General features: G+C 45.2%; 1 protein-coding gene across 1 annotated transcript in view; it reads right to left on the bottom strand.

Moving 5' to 3' along the window:
* LOC144605117 (phosphatidylinositol 3-kinase C2 domain-containing subunit gamma-like) overlaps window positions 1-20753 on the bottom strand; it is a 170052-nt gene that overhangs the window by 40324 nt on the left and 108975 nt on the right. The window contains exons 19-26 of the mRNA XM_078420184.1: window positions 17110-17290; window positions 16102-16209; window positions 8774-8866; window positions 7721-7850; window positions 5982-6118; window positions 4215-4384; window positions 3636-3792; window positions 1543-1652 (exon numbers count right to left, since the gene is read on the bottom strand). Coding sequence (XP_078276310.1) covers window positions 1543-1652; window positions 3636-3792; window positions 4215-4384; window positions 5982-6118; window positions 7721-7850; window positions 8774-8866; window positions 16102-16209; window positions 17110-17290 — 1086 coding nt within the window. The remainder of the gene's footprint in view (window positions 1-1542; window positions 1653-3635; window positions 3793-4214; window positions 4385-5981; window positions 6119-7720; window positions 7851-8773; window positions 8867-16101; window positions 16210-17109; window positions 17291-20753) is intronic.

Here is a 20753-nt window from a genome sequence, read left to right as displayed (position 1 = left end):
ACAAAAACAGAGATGTAATGCTGAGGCTGTATAAGGCGCTGGTCAGGCCACATTTGGAGTACTGTGAGCAGATTTGGGCCCCATATCTGAGGAGGGATGTGCTGGCTCTGGAGAGGGTCCAAAGGAGGTTTACAAGCATGATTCCATGAATGAGGGTTAGCATATGATGAGCGTTTGACAGCACTGGGCCTCTACTCGCTGGAGTTTAGAAGGTTGAGGGGGGACCTCTTTGAAACTTACAGAATAATGAAAGGCATAGTGGATGTGGAAAGGAGGTCATAGCCTCAGAATTAAAGGGCGCACTTTCAGAAAGGAGGTGAGGAGGAACTTTTTTTGTCAGAGGGTAGTTAATCTGTGGAATTCATTGACACAGAGGGCTGTGGAGGCCAAGTCACTTTAAGACAGAGATAGACAAATTCTTGATAGGAACAGGTGTCAAGGCTGAAGGGGAGAAGGCTGGAAAATGGGATTAGGAGGCAGACATCAGCCATGATTGAATTGCAGAGTGGACTCGATGGGCCGAGTGGCCTAATTCTACTCCTATAACTTGTGAACATGTGACCCCGTGGATGTAAGATGGCATATGTGGCCAACTCTGGAATATCATTCTCATTTTGTGTATGCAGGACTGACTTGGTAAAACTGATCCACTGGAATTCTTACCCTCCAATCATGGCACTCTTGTCCTTGTGTATGATAGTGCTGATATATCACATGATTTTACAGGACTGTATGAAAACCAATGCATTTTACTGTATCTAGGTACATGTGACAGAGTACTACTAGTTTAGTTTAGCTGAGTTTAAAGATGCAGCACGGAAACAGGCCCTTCGGCCCATCGAGTCCCTGCCAACCAACGATCCCCGTACACGAACATTATCCTACGCACTAGGGACAATTTACAATTTACAGAAGCCAAGTTAACTTACAAACCTGCATCTCTTTGGAATGCGGGATAAAACCAGAGCACCCGGAGAAAACCCACGCGGTCAGTGGGAGAACGTATAAACTCTGTACAGACAGCACCCATATTCAGGATCGAACCCAGGTCTCTGGGGCTGTAAGGCAGCAATTCTACCGCTGTGCCACTGTGCACTGTGCACTAAACTATATAATTTCTAGGGATTTGTTGGAAGTGTTCAACTACTGCCTCTATTTATTTTTCTTTATTTATCTGTACTTTTTTTGTATTAAAATGACTATAGAGCATCTCCATATTGCAAATTTTCCCGGTGTGGGACAAATAAAGGGATATGTTATTATTATTATTACCTCCTCAGAAGAGACTAATTTTATTTAATGGTTCAGAATTTAGTTGCGGAACATTGCAGTGGCTCAGGGGTGCAGCTGGTAGAACTGCTGCCTTTCTGCACCAGAGACCCGGGTTTGAGAAAGTGGATAACATTAGAATTGGTGTGAACGGGTGATCGATGGTCAGCGCGGACTCGGTGGGCCGAAGGGTCTCTTTCCTTGCTGTGTCTCTAAACTAAACAAGCTAGGAAGAGAAGATACTTGAACAGGAAAATAAATCGGAGCTGTAACCTTGTAAAGTAAGAGGTGGCTTGTAAATCAGAGTCCATTGGTCGCAGGTTGTTGTAGACTTGCTTCAGATCCTGGACCTCAGACAGCTCAGGAAGTCCGGCTGACAGCATCTAAAGCAGACAAGGATGGGAGGTCTGTGATTATCAAGTTACAGCAGCAACCATCAGCACTAATTGCAGACAGACCGAGGCACTCTTGTCTGTACAGTGGCCTGTGGGATGCTGGACTTAAGCCACAATCTTCTCTCTCAGTTTGTTTGACACTTGATCCACTATCCCTAAAACATCTTGCGTTACAACAAGCAACCTAAGTTGAAAAGACCCAAAGTGCTGGGAAGTACCCTGCTGGTGGTGACACGCATGCTGTAAGTCTGGTTCATCGCCACAAGCTGAGGAGTAAACTTACTTTAGGAGAGTTTCCCACTCACGGAAAATCCCACAAGTAAATGTCTTCAGAATTTTGCTTGGAGGCCGACCAAGAAAAAATGTTATTGACACTCTTATAACTAAATGAAGACACTGTGATGGGCGGGTGCTGAAGAATAAGAAGCAAAAGGTTCCTTCAAAAGGGAGGCATTGATCACTGCTAGAGTCTAGAGGGCAAGGCTTTGTGAGAGTGGCAAAGTTTGAAGGAGCTGTAGTCATTGAGTCATAGAGTGTGAAAACAGGCCCTCCTGCCCAACTTGCCCACGCCAACCAACATGCCCCATCCACACTAGCCTCACTTGCCTGTGTTTGGCCCATATCCCTCTAAACCTACCCTGCCCAAGTACCTGTCTAAATGTTTCTTAAACATGATAGTACCAGCCTCAATTACCTCCTATGGCCGCTCGTTCTGTACACCCACCACCCTTTGTGTGAAAAAGTTGCCCCTCAGGTTCCTATTAAATCTTTCTCCTCTCTCCTTAAACCTGTCCTCTGATTCGCAATTCCCTACGGTCTGGTAAAAAGACTCTGTGCATTTACGCTATCTATTCCCCCCATCATCTTGTACTCTCTACAAGATCGTCCTCCATCTTCCTGCGCTCCAAGGAATAAAGTCCTAGTCTACTCAATCTCTCCCTATTAGCTCAGGGCCTTGAGTCCTGGCAACATTCTCCTAAATCTTTTCTGCACCCTTTCCAGCTTAACAACATGAGAAATGTGCGGAGGAGGTTATTTTGCACAGAGTATGGTGGGTATCTGGCACCTGATCCATAGCCCATGATGTGATTAAAAGCCTCATAAACACCACTACCGTATCTATCTCCACCATCCCCCCCTGGCAGCGCGTTCCAGGCACCCACCACCCTCAGTGCAAGCAACTTGCCCCACACATCTCTTTTAAGCCCCTCTCACCTTAAAGCAATGTCCTCCAGTCTTTCACATTTCTCCCCTGGGAAAAATGGAGGAGTTGACTATACGAGCAAAGAGGTCCTTCTGCAGTTGTATAGGGCCCTAGTGAGACCGCACCTGGAGTACTGTGTGCAGTTTTGGTCTCCAAATTTGAGGAAGGATATTCTTGCTATTGAGGGCGTGCAGCGTAGGTTTACTAGGTTAATTCCCCGAATGGCGGGACTGTCATATGTTGAAAGACTGGAGCGGCTAGGCTTGTATACACTTGAATTTAGAAGGATGAGAGGGGATCTTATCAAAACATATAAGATTATTAAGGAGTTGGACACGTTAGAGGCAGGAAACATGTTCCCAATGTTGGGGGAGTCCAGAACCAGGCGCCACAGTTTAAGAATAAGGGGTAGGCCATTTAGAACGGAGATGAGGAAAAACTTTTTCAGTCAGAGAGTTGTAAATCTGTAAAATTCACTGTCTCAGAAGGCAGTGGAGGCCAATTCTCTGAATGCGTTCAAGAGAGAGTTAGATAGAGCTCTTAAGGATAGCGGAGTCAGGGGGTATGGGGAGAAGGCAGGAACGGGGTACTGATTGAGAATGATCAGCCATGATCACATTGAATGGTGGTGCTGGCTCGAAGGGCCGAATGGCCTCCTCCTGCACCTATTGTCTATTGAAAAGGTTCTGACTGTCTACTCTGGCAATAATCATATTTTCAACATGTGGAGATTTGATAATGTCATGGATTCCACACGTCCAACTTACCAGTTCCATGAGATTCATCAGGAGTTGAGTGTGCTGACGGATGATGTTGTAAGCCTGGCAGCTGAGGTCTACGAACCTTTGGAACTGAGCCGTATTTTTCCCACCTTCTGTGATGAAGTGCTCCATTTCAGCAGTAAATATAAACGGAACGCGATCCCTGGTCAAAATCAAGGACATCCATTAACACAGGGCTTGGCCGCTGAGCCAGATCCGCCGCAGCCGAACGCAAGACCCGGACTAAATCTAAATCATTTAAATCTTCAGCCCACCGAGTCCACGCCAACCACCCATCACCCGCGCACACTCGTTCTACGTCGCCGCACTTTCCCATCCGCTCCTGACATGCTGGGGGCAATTTACAGAGGGCCAATTAACCTGCAAACCCGCACGCCTTTGGGGTGTGGGAGAAAACCGGAGCGCCCGGAGGAAACCCACGGAAACACACTTGTACAGACAGCGGCCGAGGTCAGGATCGAACCCGGGTCCCTGGTGCCGTAAGGCAGCAACACTTATCACTGGTCCACCATGCTGCCTCTGTATGAAATACTCGGCCACACACTGCCATTGAAGAACACTGACCTCTTCATGTTTATGATCATCTGGGAGTGCCCCAAAAACTTTCCAAAGTCGATGTGGAACATGTGGCCAGTGGTTCTCAGCATGATGTTGTCATTGTGGCGATCGCAGATACCCAGGACAAAGGTAGCCACACACCATCCAGCGCAGGAGTTGACAAAGTTCTCCATGGCCTGGTCATCAAATTAGAAAACACCAACTGTATGACACAAGTTAATGTAGCTGAACAGTTCTCAATCGATGCAGATGAATTTCCCATGTGAGACTGTTGCCTATCCATCCTCAGATCTCAAAGCAGCTAGTCCCAATGTCACTTCGTCCTGTTTTATTTTATTTTAGAGATACAGCGTGGAAACAGGCCCTTCAATTCACCGAGTCCGCGCCGACCAGCCAACCCCATACACCAGTACTGTCCTAACACACTAGGGACAGTTTACAATCTTTACCGAAGCCAATTAATCTACAAACCAGTATGCCTTTGGAGTGTGAGAGGAAATCAGAGCACCCGGAGAAGACCCATGCAGTCATGGGGAGAAGGTACAAACTCCGTACAGACATGATCCATAGTCAGGATCGAACCTGGTTCTCTGCACTTGCTTATACGTGCCACCCACTTTTGAAAAGCAGCCAACACAATCAAAGACTTGTCCTACCCCGGCCATTCTTTTTTCTCTCTGTTCCCGTCTGGCAGAAGGTTGAAAGCGTGCACCACCAGACTCAGGATAAAGTTTGTTCCCCTCTGTTATCAGGCTTCTGAACGGTCCTTCTGTAAGCTCGGGTACTGTCCGATTCACCTCTACCCCATTGCGGATATTGGACTTTGTCTCTGGAACTGATGCGCTACAATGCTGAGAACTATATTCTGCACCCTGTATTTTCCCTTTTGCTCTACCTATTGTACTTGAGTTTGACTTGATTGTATTTATGTACAATATTATCTGATCTGTTTGGATTGCATGCTAAAAAAAACGCTTCACTGCTCTTCAGTACATATGACAATAATAAACATGAAACAAGACTAGGAGAGCAGAAGAAAATCACATTGTCCAGACTTCCCACCATTGACTCCATCTATGGAACAAAGCTTTTCACTGTACCTTGGTGCACATGATAATAATAAACATTAATGTAGACTAGATCAGATGAAAATCACACAGGGCATTGACTCCGTCTATACAACAAAGCTTTTCACTGTGCCTCGGTGCACATAACAATAACAACAACAACAACAACAACAACAACAACAACAACAACAACAACAACAACAACAACAACAACAACAACAACAATAATAATAATAATAATAATAATAATAATAATAATAATAATAATAATAATAATAATAATAATAATAATAATAATAATAATAATAATAATAATAATAATAATAATAATAATAATAATAATAATAATAATAATAATAATAATAATAATAATAATAATAATATGTTCCTTCCCTGTTCAACATCCAACAAATGGTAAGTTTATAAGTCATAGGAGCAGAATTAGACCATTCGGCACATTGAGTCTAGTCCGCCATTCAATCATGGCTGATCTATCTTTCCCTCTCAACCCTATTCTCCTGCCTTTTTCCCATTCCCAAGAGAGAGAATGAGAGAGAGAGAGCAGTGCTGTGAGGTATTAGTGATCTGAGTGGATTGTGGCCGGCTCTGTGATCCCTTGTGATTATTATGGGAGAAGATACTTTGCCAAAGGTGAGGGAGATGGGTTGATCCTTGCAGTTTTGTGGAAGTTTTAATTAAAACTCACCCTCTTGTGCAGCTCCTTGCTTGGGTTGTGCTCTTGGAACCAGTTTGAGAGTGTGTTGTCCTTGAACGGCCCCGTGATACCATACTTCATGTGGATCTTGGCAAGAGTTGTAGCGCCAGGTATTATCTCCACCATTCCTGTAAGAAGTCCCATGTCTTGATTGAGGTTACACACAAAAAAAGCCATCAACATTTCGAATAACATTGAGGATATTTGAGAAGGGCCCAGACTCGAAAATTCGCCTATCCGCGTTCTCCAGGGATGCTGCCTGACTTGTTGGGTTACTCCAGCATTTTGTGTCTTTTATTGTAAAACAGCATCTGCAGTTCCTTGTATCTACTTTCAAATAACTTTAATTGGATTCACTCCTACAAAACGGTAGTCAATTAAGGTAACATATTTCTATCATGGCTTATTTTTTTTAATTGACCCCACACCGAACATCATTCGCCCATTCATATCATATCATATCATATATATACAGCCGGAAACAGGCCTTTTCGGCCCACCAAGTCCGTGCCGCCCAGCGATCCCCGTACATTAACACTATCCTACACCCACTAGGGACAATTTTTACATTTACCCAGCCAATTAACCTACATACCTGTACGTCTTTGGAGTGTGGGAGGAAACCGAAGATCTCGGAGAAAACCCACGCAGGTCACGGGGAGAACGTACAAACTCCTTACAGTGCAGCACCCGTAGTCAGGATCGAACCTGAGTCTCCGGCGCTGCATTCGCTGTAAAGCAGCAACTCTACCGCTGCGCTACCGTGCCGCCCAGTTCAATTCAGACGAGTTCTATGTTATCTCACTTTTTCTTCTACTCCCTATCTATTAGATGCACTTTACAGAGGGCCAATTAGCATGCACGTCTTTAGGATGCAGGAGAAAACCGGAGCACTTAGAGGGAACCCATGTGGTCACAGGGATAACGTACCAACTCCACACACAGTCAACACCCGAGGTCAGGATCGAAACCAGGTCTCTGGCGCTTGAGGGAGCAGCTCTACCTACTGCGCCACAGTGCCAATCATTTTACATGGTCATTTTTTAAATTGCTTATTGAAGGACGGTACAGTCAATAAATAGTGCCCTATTTTCTTACGCATACACTTGTTCTCAGCAACTTCAACCTTATTAAGCATTGGATTATAATTACTTTAGAATATAATGCTTAATGTGTCCACTGTTGTATTCATCGTCTGATGTTTGGCTCCACTGTCCAACATGTGAGGTTGTGTCCAATCTGCCAATTTTTCTTTTGCAAACATTGAACACAAGTACAAGATGTTGCTGAGGTTACACTTGGAGCATTGCGTTCAGTTCTGGTCTCCCTGCTCTGGAGAATATGTCATTACACTGGAAAGGGCGCAGAGAAGATTTAGAAGGATGTTGCCACAACTTGAGGGCCTGAGCTATAGGGGGAGTTTGGACAGACTACGATTTTATACTGCCGCATGGATTTGATGGGCCGAAAGTCTTGTTTCCAGGCTGTATCTTTCAATAAAGCTAGTATGAATGAGTGATCGATGGTCGGTGTGGACTCGATGGGCCGAAAGGCCTGTTTCCATGCTGTTTCTTTCAGACATTCAAAACTGGATGGGTGTAATGGTCTGCTATTCTTGTGAGAAGTATGATTTGGTGAATATGATATAATCTCTTCATCGTTGTAACTTTGGGGGTTAAACTCTGAACATAATCCCACACGGTGGGAGGACAACACACGGAACGACTGACCTCTCCTTCCTCCGGTAGAGATGCACCGATAGATGAGCATGCTCAAGTCCAGACCCTCCTGGCACCAGATGTGGTCCATCAGTTTCACTATCTGCAGAACCAACATGTCCTGCCGTAGGTCATCTCCTGTCTGGCAAGAGGTAAAGGTCCAAACCAATTAGTTCAACAGTCCATTAGAACTAGGAACCACCTTCCTCCCCACCCCTCCCCCTCCCCCTCCCCCTCCTCCCCCCTCCTCCCCCCTCCTCCCCCCTCCCCCCCCTCCCCTCCCCTCCCCCCTCCCCCTCCCCTCCCCTCCCCCTCCCCTCCCCTCCCCTCCCCCCCCTCCCCCCTCCCCCCTCCCCCCTCCCCCCCCCCCTCCCCTCCCCTCCCCCCTCCCCTCCCCTCCCCTCCCCCCTCCCCCCCCTCCCCCCTCCCCTTTCTGGGCAAAGCTTGCACAAGTGTACATAAATAACAATACAGGACGTCAATAAGAAAAGGTCACAACAGAAATGTGTTGTGGGACGGTTAGATCACATGGGATCCAGGGAGAGCTAGCAGATTGGCTGGAGGATTGGCTTCATGGAAGGTAGTGATATTCGTATTAACCAAACAGCCATACTAACAAAAGCAACAAGACACACAACTACATAACAGTTAGCATAAACATCCACCCCACATTCCTCACAGTGATGGAAGGCAATAAAGTCTAATCTTCTTCCGTCATTTTTCTCAGGGCAGTCGAACTATCCGTCGGGGCGGTCGAAGATCCCGCAGTCGGCGGGAAGAAACCGGAGCACCCAGAGAAAACCCACGTGGTCACAGGGAGAGTGAAAAACTCCGTACAGACAACTCCCGTAGTCAGGCTTGAACCCGGGTCTCTGGAGCTGTGAGGCAGTAGCTATACTGTCGCCCCATCATTCTAACCCACCCTCTCACTTTGGGCTTGTTGCCTTGATCAACTTGCATCAATCACCAGCAGAAAAACACAGCTGTTACTTTACAGCTAATTATCATTCAATTAGTAGTTATTTCAAATATGGCCTCATTAAAACATAACGAACTAGGTCCTACCTTGAATATCACGTTGATATTTTCCCCCAAAGGTTCAGCATTGATAAAATGAATTTTCAAAGGAACAGCATTTGATGTGAAATACGAACAAGCCTGTTCACAACCAAAAACACGTGAGAATATTAATATTGCATAGAAAACTTGTTACAGGTTTAATTTTTGACGCAGTTGGAGGTATCATTTGGAAGTGGAAAATATATGAGTGTTGAATTACTTGAACAAACATCCAAGATAATTTGCGTAGACCAGGACTGCAGATGCTGGTAGGTACCGAAGATTGACACAAAGTGCTGGAGGAACTCAGCGGGTCAGGCAGCATCTCTGGGAAAAAAAGGATGGGTGATGTTTCAGGTCACGACCTTTCTTCAAAGGGAGAGGTTGAAGAAGGTTACCCACCCGAAATATCCGAGAGATGCTGCCTGACCACACTGAGTTACTCCGGCATTTTGTGTCCATCTAACTAACATACATTGATGGGACGCGCATAATTACATTTGTGTTATACCTCTTCCATCTAACTTAACAGTTCAGTGGTTTAAAGTCTTGTCCGAGATAGTACTTTGAAGAAGTTCTCTTACTCTCTCAGACGAATGTTCCGCTAAACCCTCTCTCCCTGCACCCCCTCTTCGCTTTGTACCTCTAGTTTCCCTCCCCCCTGACTCCCAGTCTGAGGAAGAGTCTCGACCCGAAACATCACCTATTGCTTTTCTCCAGGGACGCTGCCTGACCACACTGAGCTACTCCAGCACTCTGTGTCTATCTTGGTTTTATTTATCACTGCATCAAGTTAATCTCAAGTTAATCTCAGAAAAGGCACCTCATTTCACCCACTAACGAATTAATTCTAGCATCTACTTGCAACTCAGCTTCAAGAGCAAATGCTGTGAAACTGGTAATTTTGTTTTAAGCACGGCTTCAAAAGCTATTACAGTGTTATAATGTATTTCCCCTGTGACCTCTCCCAGACGTCAGAGAATGTGAATCATTGCAATCACTGCACTCTGCACTGGCTTTCGATGCATGTTTAGATTTAAAAATCAGCATTCAGCTCCATGGAGTTAACATGGACACTTAACTCTTACGGCAAATAGAGTCATAGAGTCATAGAGTGATACATTGTGGAAACAGGCCCTTCGGCCCAACTTGCCCACACCGGCCAACATGCCCCAGCTGCACTAGTCCCACCTGCCAGCATTTGGTCCATATCCCTCCAAATCTGTCCCATCCATGTACCTGGCTAACTACTTCTTAAATGTTGGGATAGTCCCGGCCTCAACTACCTCCTCTGGCAGCTCGTTACATACACCCACCACCCTTTGTGCGAAATAGTGTTGCAATAATTTTCCATCTGTTGGGTTCCAGCGAGAGATTAGTTCAGTTTATTATTGTCACATGTACAGCAAAAAACTTTTGTTTGTGTGCTACCCGGTTAAAGAAAAGACTATAACACGAATTCAATCATGCCGTCCACCATGCACAGATAAAGAATAAAGGGGACAGCATTTAGTGCGAGATAAAGTCTAGTAAAGTCCGATTAAAGATAGCTCAAAGATCTCCAATGAGGTAGATGGGAGATCAGGACTCTAGCAGATGAGAGGATGGTTTAGTTGCCTGGTAACAGCTAGGAAGAAATTGTCCCTGAATCTGGAGATGTGCGTCTTCACATTTCCCTACATCTTGCCAGATGGGAGAGGGGAGAAGAGGGAGTGACCAGGGTGAGATTGGTCCTTGATTATGCTGGTAGCCTTGCCGAGGCAGCGTGAAGCGTAGATGGAGTCAATGGAAGGGAGGCTGGTTTGCGTGATGGTCTGGGCTACATCTACAACTCCCTGCAATTTCTTGCAGCCTTGGATGGAGCTGCTCCCAAACCAGGCTGTGATGCACCGCGATAAAATGCGTGCTTCGGCGCATCTGCAGATGTCATTGCCCTTACTGCAGACCGGGAAGCTGGCAAGTTTTGATCCACTAAACTTTGGCCAAATTGCAAAAAATGACCAGATCTGAAAGTGAGATAAATCTGCTCATTTTTTGCTTGGCTCATTTCATATTCCACTCGCCAGAGTCAGATAAGACTCAAATCCAAAATCTCTGGTGCTGATTTAATACATGTTGGAGGTGTCACTTTTTTTGGTTACAGACAAGTTCAGGCACTCTTTGCATGCTGGTCCCAGAGGTGGATCTGTAATCATTTATTACAATGGGGAAATAATTAACTCAAAGGCTGTGGAGGCCAAGTTAATGGATTTTTTTAAGGCAGAAATTGATAGATTAGTGATTGGTAAGGGTATCAAGGGTTATGGGGAGAAGGCAAGAGAATGGGGTTGAGAGGGGATGTTAGATCAGCCATGTTTGAATGGTGGAGTAGATGTGATGGACCAAATTCTGATCCTATCACTTATGAACTTATGAATTTACAATCGCTCCACTCTTTTACAGGACTTTATCTTGCACTTAACATTATTCCCTTTATTCCCTATCTGTAGTCAGTTTGAGACTTTAGACTTTAAAGATACTGCGCGGAAACAGGTCTTTCGGCCCACCGAGTCCATACCGACCAGCGATCACTGGCCGTCCTACACGTTAGGGACAAATTACAATTTTACCGATGCCAATTAACCTACAAGCCTGTATATCTTTGTAGTGTGGGAGAAAAAAACCAGAGCTCCCAGAAAAAACCCTTGTGATCACAGGGAGAATGTGCGATCTCCACACATGGTACCCTTAGTCAAGATTGTACCCGGATCTCTGGCACCAACTAGGGCATCAACTCTACCGCTGCAGCACTGTGCCACCCTTTAATCATGAATAGCTTTTCCGCTGACTGGATAGCACAAAACAAAAAAGGCTTTTCTCGGTATTTGGTACATGTCACAATAAACTAAACTAAAATAAACTGACAAATGCACAATGTAAATTATAATTACAGTTAATTTGTAATAGTAATATTTGTTAAAAAAAAACCAAGAAGATTTTACATGGTTTAGTGATGGAACATTGGAATGGTAACTTGTACAGCTCTTTTCTCCCCCTATTCATCTGAATTGGGAGTTGAACTTGCCCCAACAAATCATGATCAGGCAGTGCAACTTGCAACAGCTCCTCTTCCTAGCTTTTGCATCAGCCCCTTTGGTGCAGAGAAACTCACAAGTGGTGATTTCTTTTTTTTTGTAAACCAGCATCTGCAGTTCCTTGTTTCTGCATTCTAACTGCTCCGCTGCAAAATCTCCTCAAGGCATGCTCACTTCGAAGACGTTCTCATCCTCTCTCCGACAGGAGTTTTGTGAGACCCCCCCTCTCACTGCTCCACCTACTACCTGCCGCTCTTCATCCTGCCTCTCCACTCGCCCAGCCTTCTCCCCTCTCCCCACCGCCCACAATCGGAGTGAGGAAGGGTCCTGACCCAAAACGTCGCTTATCCAGGTTCTCCAGCACTTTGTGTGCTCTTTTGTAATCGATCATCTGCAGTTACTTGTTTCTACCTCACATGTTGACCCAATTAGTTCTGGGCGGGCCTCTTTCTTGGCTGGCTTCCAATTTATTTCAATAGACAATAGACAATAGGTGCAGGAGAAGGCCATTCGGCCCTTCGAGCCAGCACCACCATTCAATGTGATCATGGCTGATCATTCTCAATCAGTACCCCGCTCTTGCCTTCTCCCCATACCCCCTGACTCCACTATCCTTAAGAGCTCTATCTAGCTCTCTCTTGAATGCATTCAGAGAATTGGCCTCCACTGCCTTCAGAGGCAGAGAATTCCACAGATTCACAACTCTCTGACTGAAAAAGTTTTTCCTCATCTCTAAATGGTTCTAAATGGCCTACCCCTTATTGTTAAACTGTGGCCCCTTATTCTGGACTCCCCCAACATTGGGAACATTTCCTCCAATAAAACAGTGCGCATCCACATTCAACTTGCCGCCAAGTCAGGAGACAGGAGTCAGGAGACAGGAGTCAGGAGACAGTAGACAGTAGACAGTAGACAGTAGACAGTAGACAGGGGACAGGAGACTGGAGTCAGGAGTGTTTAATTGTCATATGTATCAACAACATACGGTCACAGCAAGGCACTCTGTGTATTGAATTGTCGAGTTCTCTTTAAATCCCCATTCCTAACATTCATTCCTCTCGTTAAGAACCAAACAGAAAGAAGGTTATTAGAGAAGTTTGGTGATAATCAAGTTAGTTATTGTCCTATAGCATAAGTGTGTACCAGGACTTTAGATGCTACTTTGGCATTGGGCTTGGTTAACTTGGTTGAGTGCTTATCCCGGTGTTATGGCACAAGTACTTTGTGTTTTAACAGTAATTTTCAGCGCTTTCTTAAGAAGCTTTTCAATCTAATTGTTCCTTGAGACTCCAAAATGCTGACAAAGTCAGAGCACTAATTTTTATTGACTCAGCACTCCCACAATAATTAATAATTGGGAACATGGATGAGTATCTCGTTCTCCTTGTTTTTCAAGTTATGTGTCAGCTTGCATCAGTAGATCTTTCTCCTCCCCTTCCCCCCCCTGCTCCCTTCCACCCACATCCGCCCTCTGGCTTTACATTTCACTCCTCCTCTCTCCTTATCTGAAATCCTTTTGTTTCCTGTGTAGAAAGGAACTGCAGGTGCTGCTTTGCACCAACGATAGACATAAAGTGCTGGAGTAACTCAACGGGTCAGGCAGCATCTCTGGAGAAAAACGATGGGTGACGTTTCGGGACGGGTCTAAAGGCCCAAAAAGTCACCCATGTTCCTTCTCCAGAGATGCTGCCTGACCCGCTGAGTTACTTTGTGTCCATCTTCTACCCTTTTGTCTTCTTTTCATCTCTTGGCTTTGTTACTTACTCCACACCTCTGCCAATCAAATCCCCTCTCACCTGTATCCACCTTATCTTAGTTATTCGCGTTATTTTATTAGTTTATCTTAGCATTACATTCGGCATGGCCATTGTGAGCTGAAGGACCTATTCCTGAGCTGGGCTGTTCTACGTTCTATCATTTACTAGGCTTTGACCCACCTGCACCCCTCTTGTACAGCTTCCTCTCCCCTACTTTAAGTCTGAGGAAGGGTCCCGACCTAAAACATCGCCTGTCCATTCCTTCTGCAGTTGCTATCTGACCCCTTGTGCTTTGTACCCACCATTTTGTATTTTGTTCAAGATTCCAAAATCTGCAGTCCCTGTGTCTTAGCAGATGTCTATTCACTTCTAAAATCAGCAGTCGTGAGTTCAAATCCCAACAGCTAGGCCAATGTTTCAGTGTAGCAATGAGTGCGGGCTGTATTGCTGGAGGGCTGGGTATGTTACAGCAGGAATCCCAATGTACAATTAACCTAGATGTACATAAATTTCATGCTGTGGCTTAATGATCATGCTACAATCTCCTGACTGCAGTAATCATGCTGTTTATTGCTTTGCTGAATGTCTACGGGGTTCAATTAAAGACGATCGTATACTTGTAGCGTAGTGCTTTCTCAACTCCCATTGCCCCTTCCTCCCACAGTCTTTACTGATTTACAAGTGGCAATTGGCATAAACCTGCAGTGTTTCCAATCCTCCTTGTATATTTATTAAAAAACCAAGACGATTCACTTGACTAAGGGCTAGTTTGCAAAAGAAGGAAGGGAAAAGACAGCCCAGTTTAAATAAAGACACCTTCTCCAGGGATGCTGCCTGATCCATTGAGTTACCCCTGCACTTTGTGTCAATAGAACATAGTCCTGACCCTCTTACTTCCTTTGCATCTTCCTCCCCCCCCCTACATGTAAGTATTATGTTTTGTTATATTTAAAAATTCAATGAGATATTCATTGTGATTGAATTGCACCCTGCCTTTACGTTAATTCCTCTTCTTTCCCTATCTGACACCGTTTTGTCTCCTTTACACCTCCACCTCATCCACCCATTTGTGAAACAAGATTACTCCCACCTGTATCCACCTATCACTTGCCAGGCACTGTCCCGCCCCCACCTCTCTTCCAGCTTTCTTCCTCCCCACTACGATCAGAATGAAGAAGAGTCCTGACCCAAAACATTGTCTATCCATGTTCTCCAGATGTGCTGCCTGACCCGCTGAATTACTCCAGCGCTTCATCTGTTTTGCTCACGATTCCAGCATCTGCAGTTCCTCGTTTCTCCAAAAACTCAGTGTCTGGGTCAAACAATTGAACCCGTGATCTGGTCTACCAGAAGACATGTCGAGCCTCTCTAACAAACCCTGTCTTGTCCAGTGTAAGAAAATAACTGCAGATACTGGTACAAATCGAAGGTATTTATTCACAAAATGCTGGAGTAACTCAGCAGGTCAGGCAGCATCTCAGGAGAGAAGAAATGGGTGACGTTTCGGGTCAAGACTGAAGAAGGGTCTCGACCCGAAACGTCACCCATTTCTTCTCTCCTGAGATGCTGCCTGACCTGCTGAGTTACTCCAGCATTTTGTGAATAAATACCTGTCTTGTCCAGTGGTCAGATATAGTATCTCCACTGGTCCACCCACAACCGAAGACAAGTTATTGGGCAAAGAGGGCACAGAGTGCTGGAGTAACTCAGCGGGTTAGCCAGCATCCCTGGAGAACATGGACGGCTAACATTTCAAGTCGAGACCCTACTTCAGACTCAAAATCCGGGATGGTCCGAACTGGGAGGTCTGGAACTGGAGCTGGAAACCTTCAGGCAGGCAAGTGTTGAGAAAACATACCCTGGCCGTGCAATCACAGAGGGGGAGCAGTGAGAGAGGCTTTCACAGATCCACCATCAGAGAGAGGAGGAGAGCTTCAAAGTAGGCATACCTTGAGGAGATTGCGCCGTGGAGCAGACAAAATGTAGGCACAAAGAACTGCAGATGCTGGTTTATACCATAGATCGACACAAAGTGCTGAAGTAACTCAGCAGGTCAGGCAACATCTCTGGAAAAAGACACAACAGACTGGAGTAACTCAACGGGACAGGCAGCATCTCTGGAGAGAAGGATTGGGTGACGGTTTTGGGGTCGAGACCCTGCTTCAGACCCTCAAGTAGGGTGATTTCTTTCAGGTCTGAAGAAGTGCCTCGATCCAAAGCATCACCTATCCATGGTCTCCAGAGATGCTGCCTGACCCGCTGAGTTACTCCAGAGTTGCGTGTCCTTTTGTGTCTTAACCAGCATCTGCAGTTCTTCATTTCTACAAGTGAATGGGTGTATGATTTCTGATCTAATTTCCAGCTCCTGTAACATTAAAAAAATAAGATACTTAAAAGAACACGAGATATGGAAAGCAAAAGAGCGTGTAGTTATTTCAAGGTTTTGCCAACCACTGTTATCACTCCGCAGAAGCAGCAGCAGTTTGTTTGCAAGTGAACGTACACTAATGTCGATGCCTTTCACGGCCAATGTAGGATTCAATGGGAGATGACAAACTTGCTCTTGGTAGAAGAATTTCTCTATTTCTTCAAGCTCTTTTGCCAATACAGTCTGCAATGTAAGAAAGGAGATTTAAACATTTGTCATCCTTTTTATTTAGTGCTAAACAAAAACAAAAAAACTCAATTTGAAAATTTAAAATATGCTAAAGCATAGACACAAATATGCTAAAGAAGTGCTGGAGTGGCTCAACGGGTCAGGCATCATCTCTGGAGAACATGGATCGATGATGTTTCTGGTTGGGACCCTTCCACATTCATGTTCTCCAGAGGTTCAGCCCCGGATCTCACTGAGTTACTCCAGCATTTTTAGTTAGTTTAATTTACAGATACTGCGTAGAAACAGGCCCTTCAGCCAAACGAGTCCACGCTGGCCATCGATCAACCGTTCACATTAGTTTTATGTTATCCCACCCACTAGTGACAATTGCAGAGGCCAATTAACCTGCAAACCTGCATATCTTTGGGATGCGAAAGGAAACCAGAACCCCCAGAGGAAACCCACGCAGTCACAGGGAGAAAGTGTAAGCTCCACACCCAGACGTGGGCACCCTAGTTCCTGACCTCACATCTTCCTTATTGGAGACCTTCAAACTATCTTTAGTCAGACTTTACTGGACTTTATCTTACACTAAACGTTATTCCCTTTATCCTGTATCTGTACACTCTGGATGGCTTGATTATAATCATGTATAGTCTTTCTGCTGACTGGAGAGCACGCAACAAAAAAATCACTGCACACGTGGCTATAAGCTAAACTAAACTAACCTAAGTTCAAGAACCAACCTGGGTCTCTGTTACCGCAGCGACTCTACCAGCTGCACCACTGTATTTTGACCAAGCTTCCAGCATCTGCTGTTCCCATTGAAAATAGTTTCCTTGGTGCATGACATTACAGAGGTAGAGTCAGCATTTACAAAAGATGCCATGTCACATATCCGCTCACACTCACCATGCGTTTCGAAGGGTCCGCTGTCCGGACTTTATCAGCGACCTCCTGCAGCTTTGCAATGAGCTTGGTTTCTTTGTCAAATTCCTCTTGCATGGCCTGTCCCGAACAGTGGAGAACAGCTGCCAACAGCTGGCTGTACCTGCCCTTGAACAGTGAGTCGGCCAAGCCATCCTTCAGTAACCTGGAGAGAGACTTCAGACTTTAGAGATAGTCATAGTAGTCAATTTATTTGTCACATACACATAAATGTGCAGTGAAATGAAAAATTACCCGCAGTTCAACAATAAGACCAATAAGAATAATCAATAAAAATGCAATAACACATACAATCATAAACCAACACCAAACAAAAGAAACATCCATCACAGTGAGTCTCCTCCAGGTCACCTCCTCACTGTGATGGAAGGCCAGAATGTCAGATACAGCATGGAAACAGGCCCTTCGGCCCACCGAGTCCACGCTGACCAGCAATCGCCCCGTACACTAATACTATCCTACACACTCGGGATAATTTACAATTTACAGAAGCCTACTAACCTACAAACCTGTACGTCTTTGGAGTGTGGGAAGCCGAAGCACCCGGAGAAAACCCGCGCAGGTCATGGGGAGAACGTACAAACTGCATACAGACAGAACCCGTGGTCAGGATCGAACCAGGGGTATCTGGCGCTGTAAGGCAGCAACTCTAATGCCCAGTGACAGAGAGAACAATCTTAACTCAAAACTGCACTCGACCCATTTCATTAATAGAATTACTCTGAAAATCAGCAATACTGGAAACCACAAATAGAACATTGAACACAGAACAGTACAGTATAAGACAGGCTCTTCGGACCATAATGTCCATGCCGAACATAATGCCACGACCAACTCTTATCTGCCTGCACATAATCAATATCTCTCTGTTCCCTGCATATCCATATGCCTATCCAAAAGCCTCTTAAACGTTACCATCATATCTGCTTCCACCACCCCCCCTGGCAGCACGATCCAGGCACTCATCATCCTGTGTGTATAAAAACCAGCTCTGTTCATCTCCTTTAAGCTTTGCCCCTCTCTCCTTAAATGCTCCTTTCTAAAGCATAAGTACCAACATTTTCAAAATTCTGAGCTATATTTTGCTGCCAAATTTCATGATTAGCATTAAAATAAGATTGACATTGATAGAACGCTCAAACACTTCAAATGTAGAATCATAGTCATAAGTTATGACAACAAGCCTTTCAGCCCAACTTGCCCATACCAACCAAGACGCCCCATCCACACTAGTCCCAACTACCCACACGTGGTCTATATCCCTCTGAACCTTTCGTAACTTTCTCACCCCGCCACAATCTTGGTTCTTGGTCCTCCAAAATATTCCAAATGGAATTTAAACTGGAGGTGGCGGGGTATGGCTATCACAGTCACAAACGTCACTATCCACGATCTGCAGAGATGCTGCGCCTGACCTGGTGGGTTACTCCAGCACTTTGTGGCTGATTTTGAAAAACCAGCATCTGCAGTTCCTTGTGTTTCCATTTTCAGAAATACAAGCTATTTTAATAATAACAACCACAGACAGGCTTCACATTAACGCAGTGAAGCTGTGGACTAAATCCATTGCAAAAAAACAAAGTGCGGCAGGAACTCAGCAGGACAGCCAGCATTTGGGGAAGGAATGGGCAGACAACGTTTCACGGTGGGACCCTTATGTCGTCTGCCCATTCCCTCCACGGATGCTGCCTGGCCTGCTGAGTTCCTCCAACACTTTGGTTGTTGATCAGGCATCTGCAGTTTCTTGTGGCTCGACTGAATGTTATGTTCGTTTTGCAATGATTTTTAAAATGCTCTTTCAATCCTACACCCTATTTAACTTTTCAACCCAAACAATTGTGTAATTACACAGACAGGATAGTTCAACTCCAGGCAATTACTCACACCAGGGATCATTGGCCTTTTATCAACAAGTAGCTAAAGGCTCAAAGAGACTTGGCAATAATAACAATGAGTAATTAAGATGACAGATGGCCAATTGGCAGAATAACCCTTGAAAGAAAAAATTGGAAGTTTAAAGAATGACGAGGAGATTGCATTGCCTAGTGCAAAGGTTAATTATGTTTTTGGACTGGTTTTCCATTAAAATTCAACTTGTTGAAAGTGCATGGGTATTTAGTGAAACAAAAACTGTAAAATTCATCAGACAGTCATGGAGTTGAACAACACGGAAACAGACCCTTTGGCCCAACTCATCCATGCTGACCAAAGGGCAAAATCTAAGCTAGTCCCACCTGCCTGCGTTTGGTCTACATCCCTCTTGATTAGTAAGGGTGTCAGGGGTTATGGGGAGAAGGCAGGAGAATAGGGTTAGAGGGAAAGGTAGATATGCCATGATTGAATGGCGGAGCAGACGTGTTGGGCCGAATAGTCTTCTCCGAGAACCTCTGAACTTACAAACTTAAATTTCCTATCCACATACCTGTCAAATGTCGTTTAAATGGTGTTATAGTACCTCCCTCAACTACCTCCTCTGGCAGCTCTTCCATATACCCACTGAGTGTAAACGTTGCCCCCCAGGTTCCTATTAAATCTTTTCCCTATCACCTTAAACCTGTGGCCTCTTGTTTTTGAATCTCCTACCCTGGGTAAAAGGCTGTACGTTCACCCCGTCTATTCCTCTCATGATTTTATACATCTCCATAAGATCACCCCTCAGCCTCCTACCCTCCAAGGAACAAAATCCTAGCTTGGCCAAACTCTCCCTGCCGCTCAGGCCCTCGAGTCCTGGCACCATCCTTGTAAATCTTCTCTGAACTCCTTCCACCGTAACAACTTCCTCTAGCAGCGTGACCAAAACTGAACACAATACTCCAAATGTGGCCTCACTAATGGCTTGTGTAACTGTAACATAACATCCCAACTTCCACCCTTTAGCCTCCTGCGCTCCAAAGAATAAAGTCATAGCCTGCCCAAACACTCCCTATAATCATAGGTGCTGGAGTCCTGGCAACATCCTCGTAAATCATCCCTGCGCCCTTTCCAGTTTTCTGGTCCGACACCATCGGTGGTAAGAGGAGCTGTTAATGTTTTGTGGTCCGTGGTTATTTGGATTTGCTGAGTTTTTTTCAGCGTGGTGGAATCTGGGCAGCATGCCCACGTGTACAATGGCAAGCCAGGATGGCAATTCCTCACCACTCAATGCACACGGATCCTCGCGAGTGGCATGGTTCACACCTGTAGCTTTCATCACATACGTGCTCCAGCAAGACTTTAGAAGACCTGGAGACTGAGGAAACTTGGCATGTCTCCAATGACTCTTACGTAGTAAACCACTGCAGATGCATCATAGAAAGATGACTGTCTGATTCATCACAGTTTGGTTTTGGAACAGCTCTGCCCAAGACCGCAAGAAATTGCAGGGAGTTGTGGATGTAGCCCAGTCCATCCCACAGACCAGACTCCTACCATCGATTCCGTCTACACTTCAAGCTGCCTCAGGAAAGTAGCCAACATAATTAAAGTCTTGTCCCACCCTGGTCATTCCTTCTTCTCCCCAATCCCGTGGGCAGCAGAAACAGAAGCTTGAAAGCGCGCACCACCAGACTCAGGAACAGCTTCTTCCCCTCTGTTATTAGGCATCTGAACCGTCCTTACTTAAGCTACGG

Source organism: Rhinoraja longicauda, chromosome 23 (genome assembly GCF_053455715.1).
Source record: "Rhinoraja longicauda isolate Sanriku21f chromosome 23, sRhiLon1.1, whole genome shotgun sequence".
Classification (NCBI taxonomy): Eukaryota; Metazoa; Chordata; class Chondrichthyes; order Rajiformes; family Arhynchobatidae; genus Rhinoraja; species Rhinoraja longicauda.
The sequence above is the reverse complement of the archived record's forward strand: the minus strand, read 5'-3'. Positions and strand labels throughout refer to the sequence as shown.